At 42.9% G+C, this 21,510-nt stretch overlaps 1 protein-coding gene across 2 annotated transcripts in view; it reads right to left on the reverse strand.

The window, feature by feature from the left end:
* Positions 1–15,373, reverse strand: part of PRPS2 (phosphoribosyl pyrophosphate synthetase 2) — a 33,902-nt gene extending 18,529 nt beyond the window's left edge. Inside the window, exons 1-2 of one of the 2 annotated variants that reach the window (XM_009197195.1) lie at positions 15,115–15,373; positions 7,345–7,528 (exon numbers count right to left, since the gene is read on the reverse strand). In XM_009197195.1, the coding sequence (XP_009195459.1) occupies positions 7,345–7,528; positions 15,115–15,236 (306 nt within the window). In that variant the 5' untranslated portion in view covers positions 15,237–15,373. Of the gene's footprint in view, positions 1–7,335; positions 7,529–15,114 lie in introns of both variants that reach the window. The other variant, XM_003917405.3, reaches the window with a different exon arrangement.
* Between the last annotated feature and the right edge of the window lie 6,137 nt (positions 15,374–21,510).

Genomic DNA, 21,510 nt, shown 5'->3' on the forward strand with positions numbered 1-21,510 from the left:
CTAAGGCGCCAGCAAAAAGAATCCTCCCTTCTCATCTCTCCTCAGTGGCATCCAGTGTTTCTTAACTTCTGGGATCCAAACCACAGGGTAATTTCTAAATTCACACTTTCTGATTTTCTTCTTCACACCTTGTTTACAAGTTTGGTTTTTGTTCTGTGTCTCAGAGTTCGGCTCATACCCAACTGAATCTTGCAGGAAAAATGATTTACTAGTTAACTGACTTGCTAGCCTATACAAAGAAAAGTACAGCATTGAAACAAAGGTAGAGTCAAGGTACAGTAGCCAAAAGTAAAACACTCAGCTCCCCTAGTGAAAAATGCATAAAAGTCAAATGTTTTGCAAGTCAGCCCAATCATGACAGAGTCCCAGGCTATTCCAGATGTTATTCAATGCATCAAACATCGCCTTTCGAAAAGTGTAAATTTGACAGGCTTTTAAAAAAATTACAAGACTGTAGAAATTCACATCAGGAAAAACTGTTCTCAATTTCTCTGGTACAAAAAAGGAAACAAAAGAAAATTTTATTGAAAAGAGAACATGATCTTGAAAATGATTTTGAAAAAAGAAATCCCCAAACTACAAGTCCTTTACCCGCCTCAGAAGTCATTATTCCCAGCCTTGCCCACAATCTACTATTTTTTTTTTTTTTTTCTTTTTGAGATGGAGTCTTGCTCTGTCACCCAGGCTGGAGTGCAGTGGTGAGATCTCAGCTCACTGCACTACAACCTCTGCCTCCTGGGTTCAAGCAATTCTCCTGCCCCAGCCTCCTGAGTAGCTGGGATTACAGGTACATGCCACCATGCCTGGCTAATTTTTGCATTTTTAGTAGAAATGGGGTTTCACCATGTTGACCAGGCTGTTCTCGAACTCCTGACCTCAGGTGATCTGCCCACCTCGGCCTCCCAAAGTGCTGGGATTACAGGTGTGAGCCACCATGCCCAGCCCAACCTCTTGTTTTTACCAGGGAAGGGAACCAGCAGTTATTGAGTGTGTTCTATAGCAGGGACTGGCAAATTAGAATCCATGGGCCAAACTTAGCCCACGGACTGTTTTTGCATAACCAGTGAGTTAAGAATGGTTTTTACGTCTTTAAATGGTTGAAAAACAATCAAAAGCAGAACAATATTTTGTGACATCTGAAGATTATATGAGGTTCAGATTTCAGTGCACATAAAGTTTTACTGGAACACAGCCATACCGATTCATGTACACATTGACTAACGGCTGCTTTCACACTAAAATGGCAGAGTGGAGCTGCTGCAATAGACCCAGTGGCCCACTGACATTGACATCCAAAATGGCATCCAAAATGACATTCAGCTCTTTTCAGAAAAAGCCTGCCCACTCATGTATTATGATATGGTAGGTACTTCATAAATAGTAGCTAGTGCTGTACTTAATTTACAGATAAGGAAACTAAAGATACAGACAGTTTAAGTAACTTTTACAAAGGACAAACTGAGTAAATAATGGTGCTGGAATTCAAATCTGAGCCTACTTGATTCTCAATGCCAGAGCTCAGACCACTTGGCACCATGTCTTTTACAATTAATATTACATCATCATCATTTTTCTATGTTAATATTATATTGTATGGATGTGTCCTAATTTATGAAACCATTCCTTCGCCATCAGAATCTGTCCCTGGTGTCTTGTACATACAACGAAAACCCCAAATAAAATGTTACGTGTGTGCAGGGCTTGCTTAAAAAGCAGCAACAAGGTTTACAGTAAAAAACAAAACCAGCTTTGAATCTGGTTAAGAGCTTCTAGATTTTTTTTTTCTGGGCTTCTTTGCAAGGAATTCCAAGTAGAGCAATTACACAGAATTTCATTGTCATTAGACGTCATAGGTAATACAGTCCTAAGGGAAGGGAAAAAGCACAACAGCAAGTCTCGGAGGGCTGCCCAGAGCTCCTCCTGTGGCTGCGCAGGAGAATTTTCTTTCTGGGATGAGAGATCAAGTGTAGCCACAGCTTCTCATCACAATCTAACACCACATGGCTTTATGCCTTCCTAAATGAAGCAAAAAGGTAGAAGTGCATTTCCCCTACCCCTCACCCCCACCCCAATCATGCTTGGTCTCCTCATCATTAACCTGTACTGGTAAACAGTAGCACTTGTCTAAGAGATTCTAAGAGATGAAGTATGCTAACAGGCTGCGGCCATCTCTCTTAGGTGCTTACTAAATACCTGTTCCCCTCACCGAAGTACAGTTTCTCAGTACAAAGCCAAGCCATGTGATCCAAGGTAAGGAAGGAATAGTTGGGAAAAGTATTATCAGTCATTTAAAAAATGCAAAGGTGGGCCAGGCGCGGTGGCTCACACCTGTAATACCAGCACTTTGGGAGGCCGAGGTGTGCAGATCATTTGAAGTCAGGAGTTCGAGACCAGCCTGGCCAACATAGCGAAACCCCATTTCTACTAAAAATACTAAAATTAGCCAGGTGTGGTGGCACATGCCTATAATCCTAGTTACTTGGGAGGCTGAGGCAGGAGAATTGCTTGAACCCTGGAGGCAGAGGTTGCAGTGAGCCAAGACTGTGCCACTGTACTCTAGCATGAATGACAGAGCGAGATTCCATTTCAAAAAAATAAAGCAAAGGCATACCTCAAATAATAGATAAAATTAAGAATTAAGAATTCCTCTTTCAGAAGTTTGGGGAGAGAACAAAATTGTCTCCTCACTACAATATGAGTCACACTGACTACACAGACATGTAAGAAATAATGGTGTCAGGACAGCTTATGTGTCTTGGCCACCTCCAAGGTCAGTCCAGAGGCTATAGAGAGGGTGGCCCTATGTCACTTGCCCAGGACAGTCTAGGCAGACACCTGTTTCCCAGCACAGTTATCCATAGAGCTCCCTTTCAATCTTGAAAGCATCCTGGCCTAGATGATAAATGATATGTACTAGCTCAAAGCCCAAAGTGTCCTTAAACTATTTGTCTCTTAACACATCAGTGACTTCCTTTAAGACCTCCTGGAGTGAGCTGAATGGTGGCCCCAAAAATATCAGAGCCCAATCCCTGGAACCTGTAAATGTTACCTTTATTTGGAAAGAGGGTTTTTGCAGATGTGATGACATTGAGGATCCTGAGATGGCGAGATTATCCTGGATTATTCAGGTGAGCCCTAGATGCTACCTCATGTATCCTTTAAAGAGAGATGCCAGGTGTGGTGGTCATGCTTTTAATCCTAACACTTTGGAAGGTCAAGGCAGGAGGATCTCTTGAGCCCAGGAATTCGAGACCAGCCTGGGCAACATAGTGAGACACGCCTTTACAAAAAGCAAAAAATATTAGCCAGGTGTGGTGGTGTGCACCTGTAGTCCCAGCTACTTGGGAGGCTGTGGTGGGAGGATCACTTGAGCCCAGAAGTTTGAGGCTGCAGTGAGCTAAGATTGTGCCACCGCACTTCAGCCTGGGTGACGAAGTGAGACTCTGTCTCTAAAAAGAAAATTGAAAATGAGAGAGTGAGCGAGAGATCTGATGGAGACAAAAGACGAGGCCATGCGCAGATTCCAGCAGAGATTAGAGTGATGTGGCCTCAAGGCTGGCAGTCACCAGGAGCTGAAAGAGGCAAGGAAGGAGGAGCCTCCCCTGAAGCCTCCAAAAGGAATATTCCTCTGCCAACACCTTGATGTTGGACTTCTGGCCTCTAGCACTTAAGAGAACATATTTCTGTTGTTTTAAGTCACCCAGTTTGTGGTAATTTGTTATAACAGTGCTAGGAAACTAATACACCCCACTGTGATTACTTCTTTCCTAGCTGTGTTCTCTAACGAGAAACCACACGACTTCCTAAGCCACTACACACACTGTCTCTCAAATGTTACCAGTGGCCCTGCTTATGTGTGGTTGATGATGAAAGACCTCTCTTCCATCAGCAGTTAAGCTCAGAAAGTCATGGAATTGTCTGACTGGGATAAAACATTAAAAGCAGCTACAATGTTATTACCAAGAAACACACTTACAGCAAAGTGATTAAAGAAAGGGTAGAAGAAAGAAAATAAACATGTTTTCACAACGGGCCAAAATGGAAAACACATTTAACTGTCTAACATCGGGAAAACTGCTACTAGCTAGTTAGACAACACAGTTCCACAAAACGGTTAAAGCCGGCTAGGTGCGGGGCCTCATGCCTGTAATCCCAGCACTTTGGGAGGCTGAGGTGGGCAGATCACTTGAGGCCAGGAGTTCCAGACCAGCCTGGCCCACATGGTGAAACCCATCTCTACTAAAAATACAAAAAATTAGCCAGGCGTCATGGTGCATGCTTCCCAGCTGCTTGAGAGGCTGAGGCAGGAGAATCCTTAAACCTGGGAGGCAGAAGTTGCAGTGAGCCAAGACGGCGCCACTGCACTCCAGCCTGGGCAACAAGAGTGAAACTCCATCTCAAACAAAACAAAAAAACAACAGTTATAGCCACTGCAGTCCCAGAAATCCATAGGACTCTTCTTGTTAGCGGTGGCTGGGAGCACTACGTGCAACTAGGGGATGGAGGCTGGACTGCATCACACCTCCTACAACAGAAGGAGTGGTGAAAAAACAGTGCTAGTTTTTCCAACTCAAATAAGAAAACATTTTGAAAATACAACTTTGTAAAAAGAGGTCACCACAAATCAGATATGTGCTAACAAAATTGTAGAGCTTCCAATATTTTATCACTTAAAGAGGAACATGGGGTTACAAATCACCTAACAGTGGAGGAGGGCATGTATAATGATAAAAGGAGTAATTTTCTAAAGAAGTTACAATATATTCAATATCTTAGGGCCAAATACAAAATATAAAATCTATTGAGAGTGAAAGAGCTTGATTAAAAATACAGCTACAGGCTGGGTGGTGGCTCACGCCTGTAATCCCAGCACTTTGGGAGGCCAAGGCGGGCAGATCACTTGAGGTCAGGAGTTCAAGATTAGCCTGGCCAGCATGGTGAAACCCTGTCTCTACCAAAAATACAAAAATTAGTCAGGCGTGGTGGTGCACACCTGTAGTCCCAGCTACTCAGGAGGCTGAGGCAGGAGGATCGCTTGAACCTGGGAGGCGGAGGTTGCAGTGAGCTGAGATTGTGCTACTGCACTTCAGCCTGGGCAACAGAGTGAGATTCCGTCTCAAAAACAAACAAACAAACAAACAAACAACAAAAAACCAGCTACAATGTGAGAATTTACTAAACCACAAGGAAGGAAGAAATAATGGCAGAAAACTAGCTCTTCTATGACATGGACAAGGAGAAAGATGCTAAACAATCCTGTGGAAACATACAGATGGGAAGAATAGCTAGGACAACAGATTATACCAATGGGACAAAATTAGAAAATTGAAACTTAACAGCTAAAAATACACATAAAACTCTAGAATCAAGTTTAAAATAAAAGGAGCTATACGAATAGCTAGTGGGAGGATACCGCTTCATAGCAGTGCATGTGACCTAAGGTTTTGGCTGCCCAAGGTCAAGTTTAGATCATAAACACACACACACACACACACACACACGCACACACACACACACAAAATCTATCAGTGGTCTAATACAGTGGTTGGCAAACTGTGGCCTATAGGCCAAATCCAGCTAGCCACCAGCCACCAGTCACTTGTTTTGGTACTGCTTGTGAGTTAATAATGGCTTTCACATGTTTAAATGGTTGAAAAAAATTCAAAATAATATTTCAAGGCACGTGAAAATAATATGAAATTCACATTTCAGTGTCCATAAATAAAGTTTTATTGGAACACAACCATACCCATTCATTTACATATTGTCTATTGCTCTTTTTGAAGTACAACCAGAGTTGAGTAGTTGCAACAGAGACCATATAGCCATTTACAGATAAAAGATGTGGACCCTTCTAATTAGATTTTAGGTGAGAAATTAACTCATTGGCCATCTTCAAGACAGGGAATGGAAACCATGACTTGAGGAGGCTGGGATTAAAATTCAGGGGGACTTTGGTATATGAATTCAAATTTATAAAGGGATTTTTTTCAAATATGAGGGGATCTTGTGTGCTACTTCAGAAATCTGTGTTGTTTCAGAAGTGAATTATGGAGATAAAAAGCAGCATATTGGGGAAAACTTCTCTTGCACTGAGTTACCAAATCAGAGAACAGCAGTGTGTCTTGCAAACTGGCAGGATTCTCTGAGCCCAGCTGAACATCTATCTATCCATAAATTATGGAACGTACAACAGCTGGGAATTGACCACTGTAGTAGGTCAAACAATATCCCCCTAAAACTCATGTCCACCCACAACTTCAGCATGTGCCCTCATTTTGGAAATAGGGTCTCTGCAAATATAACCAATGTAAAGATGAAGTTGAGTTCATTCTGGATTAGGTTAGGCCTGAAATCCAATGACAGTGTGCTTATAAGAAACAGAGAAGAGACACAGGGAAGAGGCCAGGTGAAGAGAGAGGCAGAGACCAGAGTGATGTAGCCACAGCCAAGGAATCCAAGGAGACACCAGAAGTTAGAAGAAGTGAAGAAGCATCCTCCCTTACAGACTTCAGAGGGAGCGTGCCCCTGTCCATTCCTTGATTTCACACTTCCGGGCCTCTGAAACTGTGAGGGAAAAATGTCTGCTCTTTTAAGCCACGCAGTTTGTGTAATTTCTTATGACAGCCCTAGAAAACTAATACAATCTCCTTCAAAGTTCTTCTCAACCTCCGATTTCTCTGTTGCTCTCAAAGGCAAAGGCCAATCAAATTTTCTTCAATTTTTTTCTAAAGACTCACAGAGCCTCCTCTGATGCTAATGTTGTGGAAAACATAATTCAATGATACTATTTCTACTCTTTTTAAAAGGTTAAAAAGAGATCATGGGTTTTTTTTTTTAATTAAACTTCTTATTTTGGGGGAATTGTAGATTGACTTGCAGTTGTATAAAACAACGCAGAGATCCTGTGAACCTTTTACCCAGTTCCCTGTGGTAACCTCTTGTAAAACTATAACAGTATCACAGCTAGGACCCTGAAATTGATACAATCCAGTGATCTGATTCAGATATGCTCCAGTTTGACTTGTACTCTTATGCATGTGTGTGTGTGTGTACTTAGTTCTATCCACCACCACAAAGACATACAACAATTTCATTATAACAAGGACAATAATGGTATTTTAATACCTGCAAAAATATGCATTACCTGTTTATTTGAATATTAACGTCAGGGTAGGTTCAAAGCCAAACCTTCAACAAACGAAATGAGGAAGCATATTTACTTGATCATCAAAGGAAAAAGCCAACATTTTCCAGATAATTCTAATCAAATGGATAAATGAGGAAAAACAACATTGACAGTGGCCCAGAGCAGGTTTCTAGGGCAGGACACACCTCTCCTACCTTGTCCTTTTTATCTTGTCGGGCATATGGGAAACACGGGATCACAGCAGTCACCCTGGATGATGACGCGATCTTGCAGGCATTGATCATGATAAGGAGCTCCATCAGGTTGTCGTTAATTTCCCCACAGCCACTCTGGATGATGTAGACATCTTCCCCTCTCACACTTTCACCAATCTCCACGCTAGGAAAAGAAAACTGCCATCGGTTAATATTGAAGCATATTTGCATCTTGGGCATCCCTGAGACCACCCCCAGGTTTGGTGATCACCAGGATGACTTATAGGACTCAGCCTAATAGTTGCACTCATGGCTGTGATTTATTGCAGGGAAAGGACACAGAGCAAACTCAGCAAAGGGAAAAGGTGCATAAGGTGAAGATGGGGGAAAGAGGGTGCAAGCTTCCAAGACTCCTCCCCAAGGGGAGTCAGAGGTAGAGCTTAATGCCCCAGTAGTGAGCTGTGACAACACGTGTGAAGGGCTCTCTACCAGGGAAGCTGCTTAGAGACTCAAGTCCCAGGGTTTGTATTGTGGGCTGGTCATATAAGCACCCTCTGCCTAGCACATACCAAAATGTCAGACTCACAGGCATTCAGCATGAACCACATTGTTTATCAATTGTTTAAGAGTTTATGCAGTGAGCCATTCTTACTGGGAAACGGTGGGTACCCTCGCAAAATCTAAGCTCCCAGAGGCCAGCCAAGGGCCAACCTTGCAAACAGGCCTAAGTCTCAGGCCTGCTATGTTAACTCTTTTCTGCAAAATACTATATTTAGTTTTAGTTTTTTATTAAAGTTATACAGTCATATTGCTTAAAAAATTCAAACCATTCTGTAAGACTTATAACAGACAAAGTGCCCAGAGGCCACCAATTTCAACTCTTGATAGGGTTTTTAGATATTTTCCTTCAAGTCTAGCTAATATGTGTGTATTGCCGTGTCTTGATTTTTCATTTTAGGCAAAGTGTATTGACTTCTCACTATGGAAGATGAGGATTGAACTCTATTTCCATTCAGTTCCATCACTTGCAATGCAAACTTCCCATCTCGCCGTCGTCCCAATATAGATCAATATACACATTAAAGATTGACTCTACGTTTTTAACTGCACAAATGCTGCTCAGAGCTCTGCCATGCAATAAACTTAAACGAATGTTTATATTTTCTTTTCATGCACATCTTTTCTTTCTATTTTCCCTGGAGGTCATTCTCTTACCTTTTTATCTGCTAAGTTTTCTGAATCCTGAATCCAGATTCCACCCTAAACCCTTCACTAACAATCAAAATCTCCCAAGGTCAGAGGCCTCAAGTCCCATCTGCATTTCATCATCTTGCAGGCATCCCTCCCAGGGGTGGCAGGCCTGGGTTATCTCTCTGCCTGTGCACAGCGGCCATCCGGGGATCCCCTGCCCCCTCTCCTGCACTCCATTTGCCATTTTCTGTATCCTCTTTCTTGGTATACTTCCTTGTTTTGCTGGTTGGCATCCTCACATAGCTTCTGGAGAAAGAGTAAATAGCAGCTAAGTTTTTGAAAATTGCATGTCTGGAAGTTTCTGTATTTCCAGGTACAGAATTCTGGATGTCCAACATGAGAGGGAGAGCCAGCTCATCCCTGGTATATTCCTTTGGTGGGAAGAAACAGAAAATAGTGCTGTGTGCTCAGGCACGTCCTTCGCAGAGCTCTGCATCCAAACCAAGACGATGGTCAGCTCTGCTATGTTTTGAAAGGGGAAATTTCTTTCAATGATTGATATTATTTGGAACAACTTGAGCATAGCATGAATTTCGTGTCTTCTTATGCACAACCTCTTATCCCGAGACTGCAGAAAACTGCACTGCACCCAGGTGAATGAAGCCACTTAGAAATACACAAACATACCCATGTACACACCTCAAGGACAACGAGCCACACTCATTCACATTTGGTGTCACAACTTTTCACGTCATTTCAGAGAACCCTAAACCTCAGGCATTTTTTCAATGGAAAATCCCATCTCTGTCGTAGTATTTATGTAATTTTTTTTTTCTCACTTTGTTGCCCAGGCTGGAGTGCAGTGGTAACATCTCAGCTCACTGTAACCTCTGCCTCCCGGATTTAAGTGATTCTCCTGCCTCAGCCTCCCGAGTAGCTGGGATTACAGGTACACACCACCACACCTGGCTAATTTTTGTATTTTTAGTAGAGACAGGTTTTGCCATGTTGGCCAGACTGGTTTCGAACTCCTGACCTCAAGTAATCCGCCCACCTCAGCCTCCCAAAGTGCTGGGATTACAGACGTGAGCCAATGCACCCAACCAATATTTTTTGAACATGTAATACATGTCAGTGTTTTATCATTTTGATAGGATCCCTAATCCGAAATTCTGAAATCTGAAACTTTGAATGTCGACATCATGCTCAAAGGAAATGGTCATTGGAGCATTTTGTATTTTGGATTTTTGGAGATTTGGAATGCCCAACCAGTGAGTACAATAGAAATATTCCAAAATGCAAAAAAAAAAAAAAATAAAAATTTAAAAATCTGAAATACTTGTTGTCCCAGGCATTTCTGATAAGGGATACTCAACCTGTATAACATTCCTATGATTTTTTAATGGGTCACTGAGGAAGTTTTTAAACATTATGTCCCTAACTCCATTTTTCTCATAAGCCCTGTGGTTTTGGATTGCCTGATTTTGCATAGCGTGGTAATTTTTAGGAATACATATGTCACGTTACAGCAGAATTGTCTGTAAATGTATTCATCCCAAAATGAAATATTTTAAAATTACAAATGAGGAACATGAATAATTATCCTTCTCCCTTCTCCTGCTATCAGATACTCAATACAATTGTTTTCTTAAAAGAGTCAAATAAGGTCGGGTGCAGTGGTTCACACCTGTAATCCCAGCACTTTGAGAGGCTGAGGTGGGCGGATTACCTGAGGTCTGGAGTTCTAGACCAGCCTGACTAACACGGAGAAACCCCATCTCTACTAAAAAATACAAAATTAGCCAGTGTGGTGGTGCATGCCTGTAATCCCACCTACTCAGGAGGCTGAGGCAGGAGAATCACTTGAACTCAGGAGGCAGAGGTTGCAGTGAGCCAGGATGGCACCATTGCACTCCAGCCTGGGCAACAAAAGTGAAACTCCGTCTGGAAAAAAAAAAAAAAAAAGAGCCAATTATACCTAATGAAAATTTAAAAACAGGCTGGGCATGGTGGCTCATGCCCATAGTCTCAGCTACTTGAGAGACTGAGGCAAGGGGATTGTTTGAGCCCAGGAGTTCTAGTCCAGCCTGGGCAATGTAAGCAAGACCCCGTCTCTAAAAAAAATTTTAAAGGAAAATAAAAATAAAGTTTTTCAAGTTGACATGTTGTGAAAATTGTTTTGATAACATTCACACATTTTCTTGCATGCCTTCTACTATGGATGAAAATATGCCAACCTCACAGGATGAGAGGGACAGAAAGAGTTCTATGTGCTCCCTCCTATTTCAAGATCTAAGGAGCTAAATCTAACTGCTTTGTGAACATTACATCAACTATGAGATGAACTTAATTTGGAAATTGCTGTGGTTTAAATGTGTTCCCTAAAGTTCATGTGTTGAAAGCTTAATCCCCAGTATAGGAATATTGACAGGTGAGACCTTTAAGAGGTGATCAGGTCATGAGGGCTCTGTCCTCACAAATGGATTAACGTCATCATTGCTATAGTGTGCTCACTATCTTGAGAATGGGTTTATTATATTAGCAAGTTTGGCCCTCTTGCTGTCTCTCAAATGTGCTCTCTTGCCCTTCCACCCTTCTGCCATGGGATGATGCAGCAAGAATGCCCTTGCCAGATGCCAGCCCCTCAATATTGGACTTCCCAGCCTCCAGACCTATGAGAAATAAATTTCTTTTGTTTATAAATTAGCCAGTCTCCGGTATTCTGTTATAGCAGCACAAAATGAACTACAGCAGAAATCAAGTACAGTATTATATAGCTGAGAGGTCGACAAAACACAGCACACAGGCCGTTTTTCTATGGCCTGTGAGTTAAGAATGGCGTGGTGGGCAGAATAATGGCCCCCTAAAGATGTCTACATCCTAATCCTTTGAATATGTGAGTTTATATGGCAAAGGGGAAATAAGTTTGCAGATGGCATTCAGGTTGCTCACCAGCTGACCTTAACATGGGGAAATTATCCTGGATTATTTAAATTGGCCCATTGTAATCACAGGGCCCTTAAAAATGCAAGAGGGAAACAGCAGAAGCAGGGTCAGAGCAACATTTTGTTGCTGAAATTGAAGGTGGAAGAGGCCAATAGTGAAGGAATGTGGGCTGCCTCTACAAACTGGAAAAGGCACGGGAACAGATTCTCCCCTAGAGCTTCAGAAGAGAATGCAGCCCTGCTAACCTGTGACAGACATTACTGAGGCAAGGGGATTTACAGAACTGTAAGACACAGCAGCAACAGAGACTACGCGTGCTAGCACTGCCTAAAATATTTACGATTTGGCCCTTTACAGAAAAACTTTGCCAACTCCTGGTCTTATGACGTTTATCCCACAAGATTAGATTCTTTGGCCTGTTTTTCCTCAGGAACCTCAATTCTCATATGACTAGCAGTCCAGGGGAGGACAGAGAATATCATCACCATGGCAACTTTTCCCCTAAAGCTAGTCCTGCTTCTACTCAAAAAGATGATCATGACTACCTTTATTCTAGGTCTTTAAAAAATTGTGGCCAGAAGGCAGCATCCATTTGCCGTTCCGCCAGAGGATCTTTATTGACCCCCAAATAAAAAGGCTGAAAAGCATCACTGACTCAACAATAAACTGGCATGGTAACTAAAAGATAGCCACAGACTCTTAACACTTTTCCCATCAAGGAGCAGGGTCTAGTCTCCCGCCCTTGAATCTGGGAGGGCTCTGTACTTGCCCAACAGCTTATGACAGAAATTATGATACACCAACTTTCAAGCCCAGTCCTTAATGGACTGGTGGCTTCAATGTCCTGTCTTTTGGAACATGTGCTCTTAGAACCCAGCTTCCATGCTATAAGGAAGCTCAAGCAGCCCCATGGAGAGGTCTACAGGAAGAGGAGCTGAGGTTCCTAACCAAGCTCCTGGGCAAAAGCTAGTAACAACTTTTGCTACCAGTTTTTACCAGTCATGTGAGCCATCTTCAAGAACCCTCCAGCCCCAGTTAGCCACCTCAGCTGTGACCATATGGGGCAAAAACAAGTTTTCTTCACTGAGCCCTTCCCAAATTGCAGATTTGTAAGCCAAATCAACAATTACTGTTTTAAGCCATTAAGCTCTTTATTTATTACATGGTAACCGATAACCTCGTATAACTTTGTATAACCTTGTCTCACAGTATAGCTTAAGATTCTGCCAGCAGGTTAACTGACCAGGGTAAAATGTTACAACAGAGACATCTAGACACCTGCTGTCCTAAGATGTCACCATGGAATTTCCATGGTCTATAGTGAAGCTGGAGCGGACCTCTCCCTGCATATCTGAAATGATTTAGGGATGAGAAGGTAAAATTAGAAGGCTCTATGTTCAGTTAAGTAGCGTATAAAAAATGTAAAATGGGAGGATTGATGGCCAGGAGACAGCAAACCAGATTTCTGATTCTAGTTCAGTGACAGATTCAAGAAGGGGCCCTTACATGAACTGAATGAATTTTGTCTTCCTTTTGCCCTTCAGTTTCTCCTCTCTACAATCACACAGTTAAAAGCTGGATTCCTAGCACAGTACCCAGTCCAGAGAGGGCTGTTTATAAAAATTAAGCTCTGTACTTGTACAGTTCATGGAAAAGAGAAAAATCAGGCAGTGAACCTTCTATATTCGATATATTAAAAACATAAAATATAGCTATATAGGCAATTCCCAAACTTCATGCTGAGTGGTTTTTGAGGCCCCACAATTTCTAATTATCAAGTGATGGTTATAAAACACCAAAAACGAAATAAAAGTGAGTCTGCTTTATATTTGAACCAAATGTATAAACAATCATACCTCAATGTCTGAGTGAGTTTTGCCCAACGGCACATGCGGTATTTTTAGGAGAAACTCAACACTGACTTAGCAGTGAACTGATCTAGATTAACCATGCTCCTTAGCAAAAGATCATGCAGCACTGAGTACATGGAAGGGCAACATACTTGCTTTCAAAATTTACTTCACCAAGAAATTTCTCCTTTACTCATATGACAACACCTTCTGAACAAAAACTATTCTTCTCATGTTCCTAAAGCGACTGAAACTTGAACAAGACTGGCAAAATATTGCAACACTCAAACCTAGCTCTATCCTTCTCCAGAGCCCTAGACCATCCTCTCAGACTTCTGCATTAAACACTGCAGAGCGGAATTCTTTAGCCAAAGTCCACCTGCCACTCATTCACAATGTTTCTTCACTTATATTATCATCGGAGCCATAACTGGAATTTGCCACCTGGAGGAAGTCACATAAGATTCACATATCCTAAAAAGCCGACTTGCCAAAAAATAGTACCTTTCCCATCAGTATTAACATAACTCCTCATTAAGAAATTTTTGCCTGACCCCAAGTCATCAAGATTTTCTCCTAGAAATTTTATAGTTCTAGATTTTACACTTAGGTCTATGATCCACTTCAAAGTTAATTTTTACAAATGGTGAAAAGTATGGATGGAATTTCTTATTTTTTGGGCATATGGGTGTCCAACTGTTCTGGCACCATTTCTAGAAAATGCTGGTTAAATTGGATCTTTGCCAAAGATATAAAAATTATCAGTAACCGTGGACAGTTAACGGTACTAGATATTGGAGGAAGAAGGGGGAAAAATGAGACCAATTTGAAATGAGTCAAGGAGCTGTGTGGACTCAGGCAGGTGGACAAAGGAGCCCCCCAGGTCAGCTTCCGAGGATGGCCACCACCTGACCCACAGGCAGAGGCGACCACTTCTCCTGGGCTTGAGAAATGGGTGTAAGTTACAGTCGAATCACGGCATTGTTGCTGTACACAGCAGAGTCCCAGAACAAGAAGGAAGCGGAAAGTCCATCATCTTTGAAGCAGCAAGAGTAGTGGGAGCAGAGGGGAGCCCAGCACGTGCGCCCTGGGGTTCTCACAGTCTTTCAAACCTTGGCACAACTCCACGCTCTGGATAACGCAGTGGTCTGCGCCCTGGCTGCTCGGGAGAGTCAACTGGGAAGCTGTAAAATCGCTGATCCTCCGCCCGTTGGATCAAACCCTTGGGGGCAGGTGGGGGAGGCAGCGTTCAGACCGTCCCCAGGTAAACCCACTGTGCAACCGGAGTTGGGGTCGGGAGAAACCTTTAGTCGCACGCACTGGTCTGAGGTTCAGCTTTGCAGGGACGCGGAAACTGGGACCAGCCAACCCTGGACGTCCCTCCACCGCGCGCTGACCCGATGCGGTTCCCGCCCGCTTCGCCCACTCTCCCCGACGGTCTGTGACCGCCCAGACGTCTCCCTTCCGGGATGGGGACGCCAGGCCCTGCAGCGCCGCTGGGAGGCCGGGAGCGGCTCGGGACCGCGGAGTCGCCGCGGTCCCAGGACCGAAGGCCCTGCCGCCGGGGGTACAGCCGGGGCGCGCACCGGGACGCGCGGCGCCCAGCCTCGGCTTCTTCGCAGGCGATGGCGCGGGGGCGCGGAGGCCGCGTTGCCACCGTCCCGCCCCGGAAGGGGGAGCGCGGCGGCCGCGGAGGTGGCCCGGGCAGGCGCCGGCCCCCAACCCGGCCCCGCAGCCGCGTGCCCTGCGCTCTCCCTAGCCCGGCCGCCGGCGTGGCCCCCACCTGGTCTCCTGGTTGCTGAACTTCTTGGTGACCACCTTGCCCAGCTCCAGGCCCAGACGGTCGGCCACGCGCTGGGACAGGTCCTGATGCGAGCTGCCGCTGAACAGCACGATGTTGGGCATGGTGGGGCGCGGGACTCCGAGGGGCGCGCGGCGGCGGAGGAGGTGGCGGAGGCGACAGCTACAGCGACGCGGGGGGCTGCTGCTGCGGGAGCGGGAAAGCGCGGCGGCTAGATGTAGGGAAGGGGAGGAGCGGAGGGGGAGGAGCCAGAGGAGGAGCTGGAGGGGGCCGAGAGGGAGGAAGAGCGGCAGTGGAGGGGGAGCTGGAAAGTGCCAGGGGGCGGGGGCACAGCCCTGGCAGCAGTTTTGGACGCCCTGGGTGGTCCTGAAGCCCGAAGGTGTCCTTGCTCCGCGAGAGAGCTCCGAGCCTCATTCTTGACCTTCCAGACCTGCCTCGCGGGGAGAGCCAATGAACCGCGGTTAGCTGGGCTCAGAGGGAGAGTTCGGGACGGGGCGGGAGGCTGGGGGGATCCCTCGAGGTGCTTCGCAGCCCGGAGCGACTTCCCACCCCGGAACATCGCAAATCCAGTGTGGGCGACTGGTGTTCAACTATGGCAAGGGTCTGCAAACTACAGTCTATGGGCCAGATCGCGAGAGCTCCCTGTGTTTGTACCAGAGAGCTAAGCATCGTTTTCATACATGAACATTTGCACTTTATGTGATGATAGCAGACACCGCCTTTGAACTCCAATGAAGAGAACTATCCCCCCGGCAAAAGAATTCCTTTTCTCTTATTAATAGATGTGGGTTGCAAATAATTGTACTCAAATATTATTGTATTTTGGATTATATCAATAAAAACATTGTGACAATTTTTTTTCTCTCTTGTTATGTAAGTTCCTGCGTAATATCTTCCCTTTTGTTGCTTGGTCTGCAAAACGTAAATATTGGCCATGTGGTCCTTCATAGTTCAAACTTGATGACCCCTGAACTACAGTTGCCCCCGCACCATGTGTCCTTAAAAAAATCCAGCCACTATGTGAGTCCTCATCACAGGCTGAGGGGAAGTGTTGCTCTTGATGGCTCACTGGATCAAACCAAGTCCCCCACATTCACCATTTTTCGGTAGATGTGATGGTCCTTGGGCCACTTCACAACCTTCCGCCTGTCGGATGCTCAAGGGCCTGATCCCAGGAACACAGATCTCCCTAGACAGTCCAGCTCAGTCCCTCCACATCCCTGGAGTCAAGGCCTCCTTCCCCTCTTTCCTGCTAGAAACCAGCAAAAAGGTTTTCTCAAGATGCCAATGCAGTACCAGAGCCAACTTCAGGGCGCAAACCAAGTGTAAGAGAAAGGAAACCAGTCCCTGTCTATAGAGGGCTGGTTGGTGATGCTAGTCACAGTTTCACACTCCTCAACAAAGGCTGATTCAACCGGGTAGATAAATGGCTTGGTTTTACTAATGTTTGCCAAGAACTGGCTCTCCATCAACAGCAAAGCCCACTTGCAATTGGGTTGTAGCCTACACTAATCAGACTTCATAATGGGATTTGGGAGATTGCTGGGGTGATTCGTATCATTGGGATTTTTCATCTGGGTCCTTGTACTTTGCAAGGAAATTACTTTGCATATCGAGTGTTTCTTGTAAACTTTTGTATCTGCCAACCTATCAAAAAGTTATTTAAACTAACAATTTTAGCAACATTTCTGGCCCTTTTTCATTCCGCCTAGAGATGTGTATGTGCCCTATTATATGAGAAAACAAACAAAAACCCCTATCTGCAATGGTTTATTATCTATGTATTTCACAGTTAATTACCATAGCAATGAGATTTATACTTGACCACTATGTTTAAAATTTTTATTGAGTGAGTCTGCTAATGTAGTTATATTTAAACTCTTCTAATAAAGTTTACTATCAGCAAATTACTATAATTTTTATATACTTAAAATTTCTCTCATAGATAAAATTGACTAATAATGGATTCCTCTAAATATATACATGCTCTTCTCAAAGGGAAAGTGGCATCCGCTTAGCATGATGGGGCTGTGGTTCTTTGGTAACACAGAACCAAAGCTGATGGACTATAAAACAGTAAAAGTTAAAGCCCCTGGCCTTTGGGTGGGTAAATGGCTGCAGATTTGGAAGCTTGGATTGAATTGTGACAAACCATGGCCTTGATAGCACCAAGGAGAAACAATATCTCAGTTGGGGCATCTAATACAATGATTGTTGGTTCAATAGTTTGATGAGTTACTCTGCTTAAATGCTGAATGTAAACAAGGTGAAATGTGCCATTGGGGTTGATGAGAATACTAATGGGAATCATTGAAAAATCATCATGAGTCACAGACTGTTCAGAAAGCTGTCACTTGTAAATGAGTAGCTACAGATGATTTTATTTAAGTGCGAACACTTTCTCTCCCAAGTGCCTTTATACTTGATCCATAGGAGCCAGGTTGTGGGAAACGTTGGTCTAGAGCAGGTTTCTGAACCTCAGCACAACTGATATTTAGGCTGGGTAATTCTTTGTTGTGGGACTGTCCTGTGCATTGCAGGATGTTTAGCAACCTCCCTCGCCTCTACCCACTAGATGCCAGTAGCACCTATCCACCACTGTGACAACCAAAAGTGTCCCCAGACATTGTCAAATGTCCTACAAGGGGCAAAATCACCACAGGTTGAGAATCACTAGTCTGAATGAACCCCTGGCCCTTCTCTCCTCCATGTGGGCCTTTCCTCGTGGTTGCTTGGGCTTCCTTACAGCATGGCTGCAAGGTTCCAAGGAGTGTTCTAAGAAGGTAAGTCTCAATGAGCAAGTGCTTATCAAGCCTCTGCTTTTATCTTGCTTGCTAATGTCTCATTGACCAAAGCAAGTTACATGGCCAAGACCAGCCGTCAACATGGTATGGGACAACAAAAGGACAAGAGTACTGTCCACCAACTGTCTACCACAGTGCACTTCTTGAACAACATTTGAAGTTGGGGAGCCTCTGGAAAAGAGGAACACTTGTTCAAAGACCCAAGACTTAGAAGAGAAAAAGAACATATACTCTGTGCATATGTGATCCAGGTCTCAGACTGTTTATAAAATATACATTATCTTAAGATGAAATGTTAGTTTAAAAAATAAAAATGATGAGATATTTTCCATTGTTGATTTCTATCTTCATTGACTCATGGATAGAAATTAATGGTAAAACAATGATTTGAATTTATGAACAGTTTCACGTCTTCTATTTCCTACATCATCTGGCCAAGTTCTTTGTATGTAGTAAGAAGTCTAAGTATTTGCTGAGTGAATTTATCCCTGACTATTTTAGGGCTGAGAAATGGAAGAAATGGCCCAAAGACACATGGCTAGTTGAAAGCAGCAAAGAAATTAGAATGTGGATCTTCTAGCCCAGTCCTTTTCTCTCTAGAATGGTACTGTCCAAAAGAAATGTAATGATTGTTTCCTATATGATGCTATGAAAAAATTTTAAACTTTTTTTAAAGAAATATAATGCAAGCCACATATGTAATTTATACTTTAGGAGCTGTATTTTAAAAGAATATAAAAAACAAGTGAAGGTAATTTTAATAATACCTTTAACCCAATATCCAAAATATTATCATTCCAACATGTAATCAACATAAAACATATTAATGAGCTATTTTGCATTTTTTGTATCAAGTCTTCAAAATCCAATATAGATTTTACACTTAGAGCACATCTTAATTTGGACTTGCCATATCTGAAGTGCTCATCAGTCACATGTGGCTGATAGTTGCTGTATTAGAACAAGAAGTTCTAGAACACTAGTTCCTAAGAGCAATGCCAAGACACTCTGACATAACCTTTTTCTTGTATGTTTTTATTAGGGGTGTGGCAAATAATTTATAACTTATTATGAAACACTAACATTTACAAACAATTTATTTTAAAAATAAGCCAAAATAGATTCAACTTTAATTCTGTATTAATAACATTTTCACTCATAATCAAGTATTTTTTCTAATTTTTATTTCTAAAACTTTACCTTTTACTTCTATTGTTTAAAGAAAAATTCAAAAACAGAGATGAAAATATAATGAACACCCATGTACCCACCACCTAGATTTTGTAGCTGTCAAAAATTTCCCATGTTTGCTTTATCTATTTTTATCTAAAGTATTTTAAAGTAAATTACAGATGTTATATATTCACATCTAAATTATTTAGCCTGCATATATCTGTAAAAAGATAAAGACATATCACCATATGCAAACATTAATTTAAAATTGATCAAAGACCTAAATGCAAGAGCTAAAACTATAAAACTCTTTTTCTTTTTCTTTCTTTTCTTTTTTTTTTTTTTTAGCAGAATCTCACTCTATTGCCCAGGCTGGAGTGCAGTGGTGTGATCACGGCTCACTGCAGTCTCGACCTCCTGGGCTCAAGTGATCCTCTTGCCTCAGCCTCCCGAGTAGCTGGGACTACAGGTGCACTCCATCATACCAAGCTAATTTTTGTATTTTTTGTAGAAATGGGATCTTTATAAAAAATACAAAAATGTTGCCCAGGCTGGTCTCAAACTCTCATGCTCAAGTAAGCCACCCTCCTTGGCCTCCCAAAGTGCTGGGATTATAGGCATGAGCCACCGCACCCAGCCTAAAACTATGGAATCCTTAAAAGAAAACATAGGTATGAATTTTCATGACTTTGGATTAGGCAAATATTTCTTTAATATGACATCAAAAGCACAAGCACCACCAACAAAAATATATAAACTGGACATCAAAATGAAAAACTTATGCTTCAAAGGATACCATCAAGAAAGTGAAAGAAGTCCAGGCATGGTGGCTCACGCCTGTAATCCCAGTACTTTGGGAAGCTGAGGTGGGCAGATCACGAGATCAGGAGTTCGAGACCAGCCTGACCAACATGGTGAAACCCCGTCTCTATTAAAAATACAAAAGACATTAGCCGGGCGTGGTAGCACGCACCTGTAATCCCAGCTACTCAGGAGGCTGAAGCAGGGGAATCACTTGAACCCAGGAGGCGGAGGTTGCAATGAGCCGAGATTGCACCACTGCACTCCAGCCTGGGCGACAGAGCAAGACTCCTTCTCAAACAAAACAAAACAAAAAAAAAAAAAAAGAAAGAAAGAAAGAAAGAAAGAGAAAAACAACCCAAAGAATGGGAGAAAATGTTTGCAAATCATGTATCTGATGAGGGTCTTGTATCTAGGATATATAAAAAATGACCACAACTCAATAATAAAAAGACAACCAAATTTTAAAATGATCAAAGGAGACTGCACATGAATGTTTATAGCAGCTTTATTCATAATTGTTAAAACTTCAGAGCAACCAAGATGTCCTTCAGTAGGTGAATAGACAAACTGTGACACATCCAGACAATGGAAAGCTATTCAGCACTATAAATAAATGAGCTATTATGTCATAAGAAGACATGGAGGAAACCTAAATGCATATTACTAAGTGAAATAAACCAATCTGAAAAAGCTACAGACTGTAGTATTCCACCTGTATGACATTCTGGTAAAAGCAAAACTGCAGAGATGGTGAAAAGATCAGTGGTTGTCATTGGCAAGAGGCGAAGGACGGATGAATTGGTGGGGCACAGAGAATTTTTAGGGCAGTGAAACTACTCTATGATACTACTATGGTGGATGCATGTCATTACATATCTGTTGAAACTCATAGAGTGTACAATATCAAGAGTGGACCTTGATGTAAATTATGGACTTTAGATGATAATGACGTGTCAATGTACGTACATTGATTTTAGTTAGTAGGAGAGGCTGTGCGTGTGTGTGGGCCGAGAATATATGGGAGGTCTCTGTACTTTTCACTTAATTTACTGTGAACCTAAAACTGCTCTAAAAAATTTAATCTCTTAAAAAATGAAAAATATGTGGGCAAAAGATCCGGTAGACATTTCTCCAAAAAAGATATCCAGATGGCTAATAGACACTTGAAAAGAGGCCAGCGCCATGGCTCACGCCTGTAAATCCCAACACTTTGGGAGGCCAAGGTGAGTGGATCACCCGAGGTCAGTAGTTTGAGACAAGCCTGGTCAACATGGAGAAACCCTGTCTCTACTAAAAATACAAAAATTAGCCGGGTGTGGTGGCAGGCATCTGTAATCTCAGCTACTTGGGAGGCTGAGGCAGGACAATTGCTTGAACCCATGAGGCGAAGTTTGCAGTGAGCCAGGATTGCACCACTGCACTCCAGCCTAGAAGACAGAGTGAGACTCTGCCTCCAGAAAAAGAAGAAGAAGAAAAAAAGATAGTCATCATAATTAGCCATCAGAGAAATGCCAGTGAAAACCACGAGGAGATGCCACTTCATACCCACTATGTTGGCTGTGATAAAAAAGAGATAATGATGACAAATGTTGGTGAA

This window comes from Papio anubis, chromosome X, assembly GCF_008728515.1.
Source record: "Papio anubis isolate 15944 chromosome X, Panubis1.0, whole genome shotgun sequence".
Taxonomy (NCBI): domain Eukaryota; kingdom Metazoa; phylum Chordata; class Mammalia; order Primates; family Cercopithecidae; genus Papio; species Papio anubis.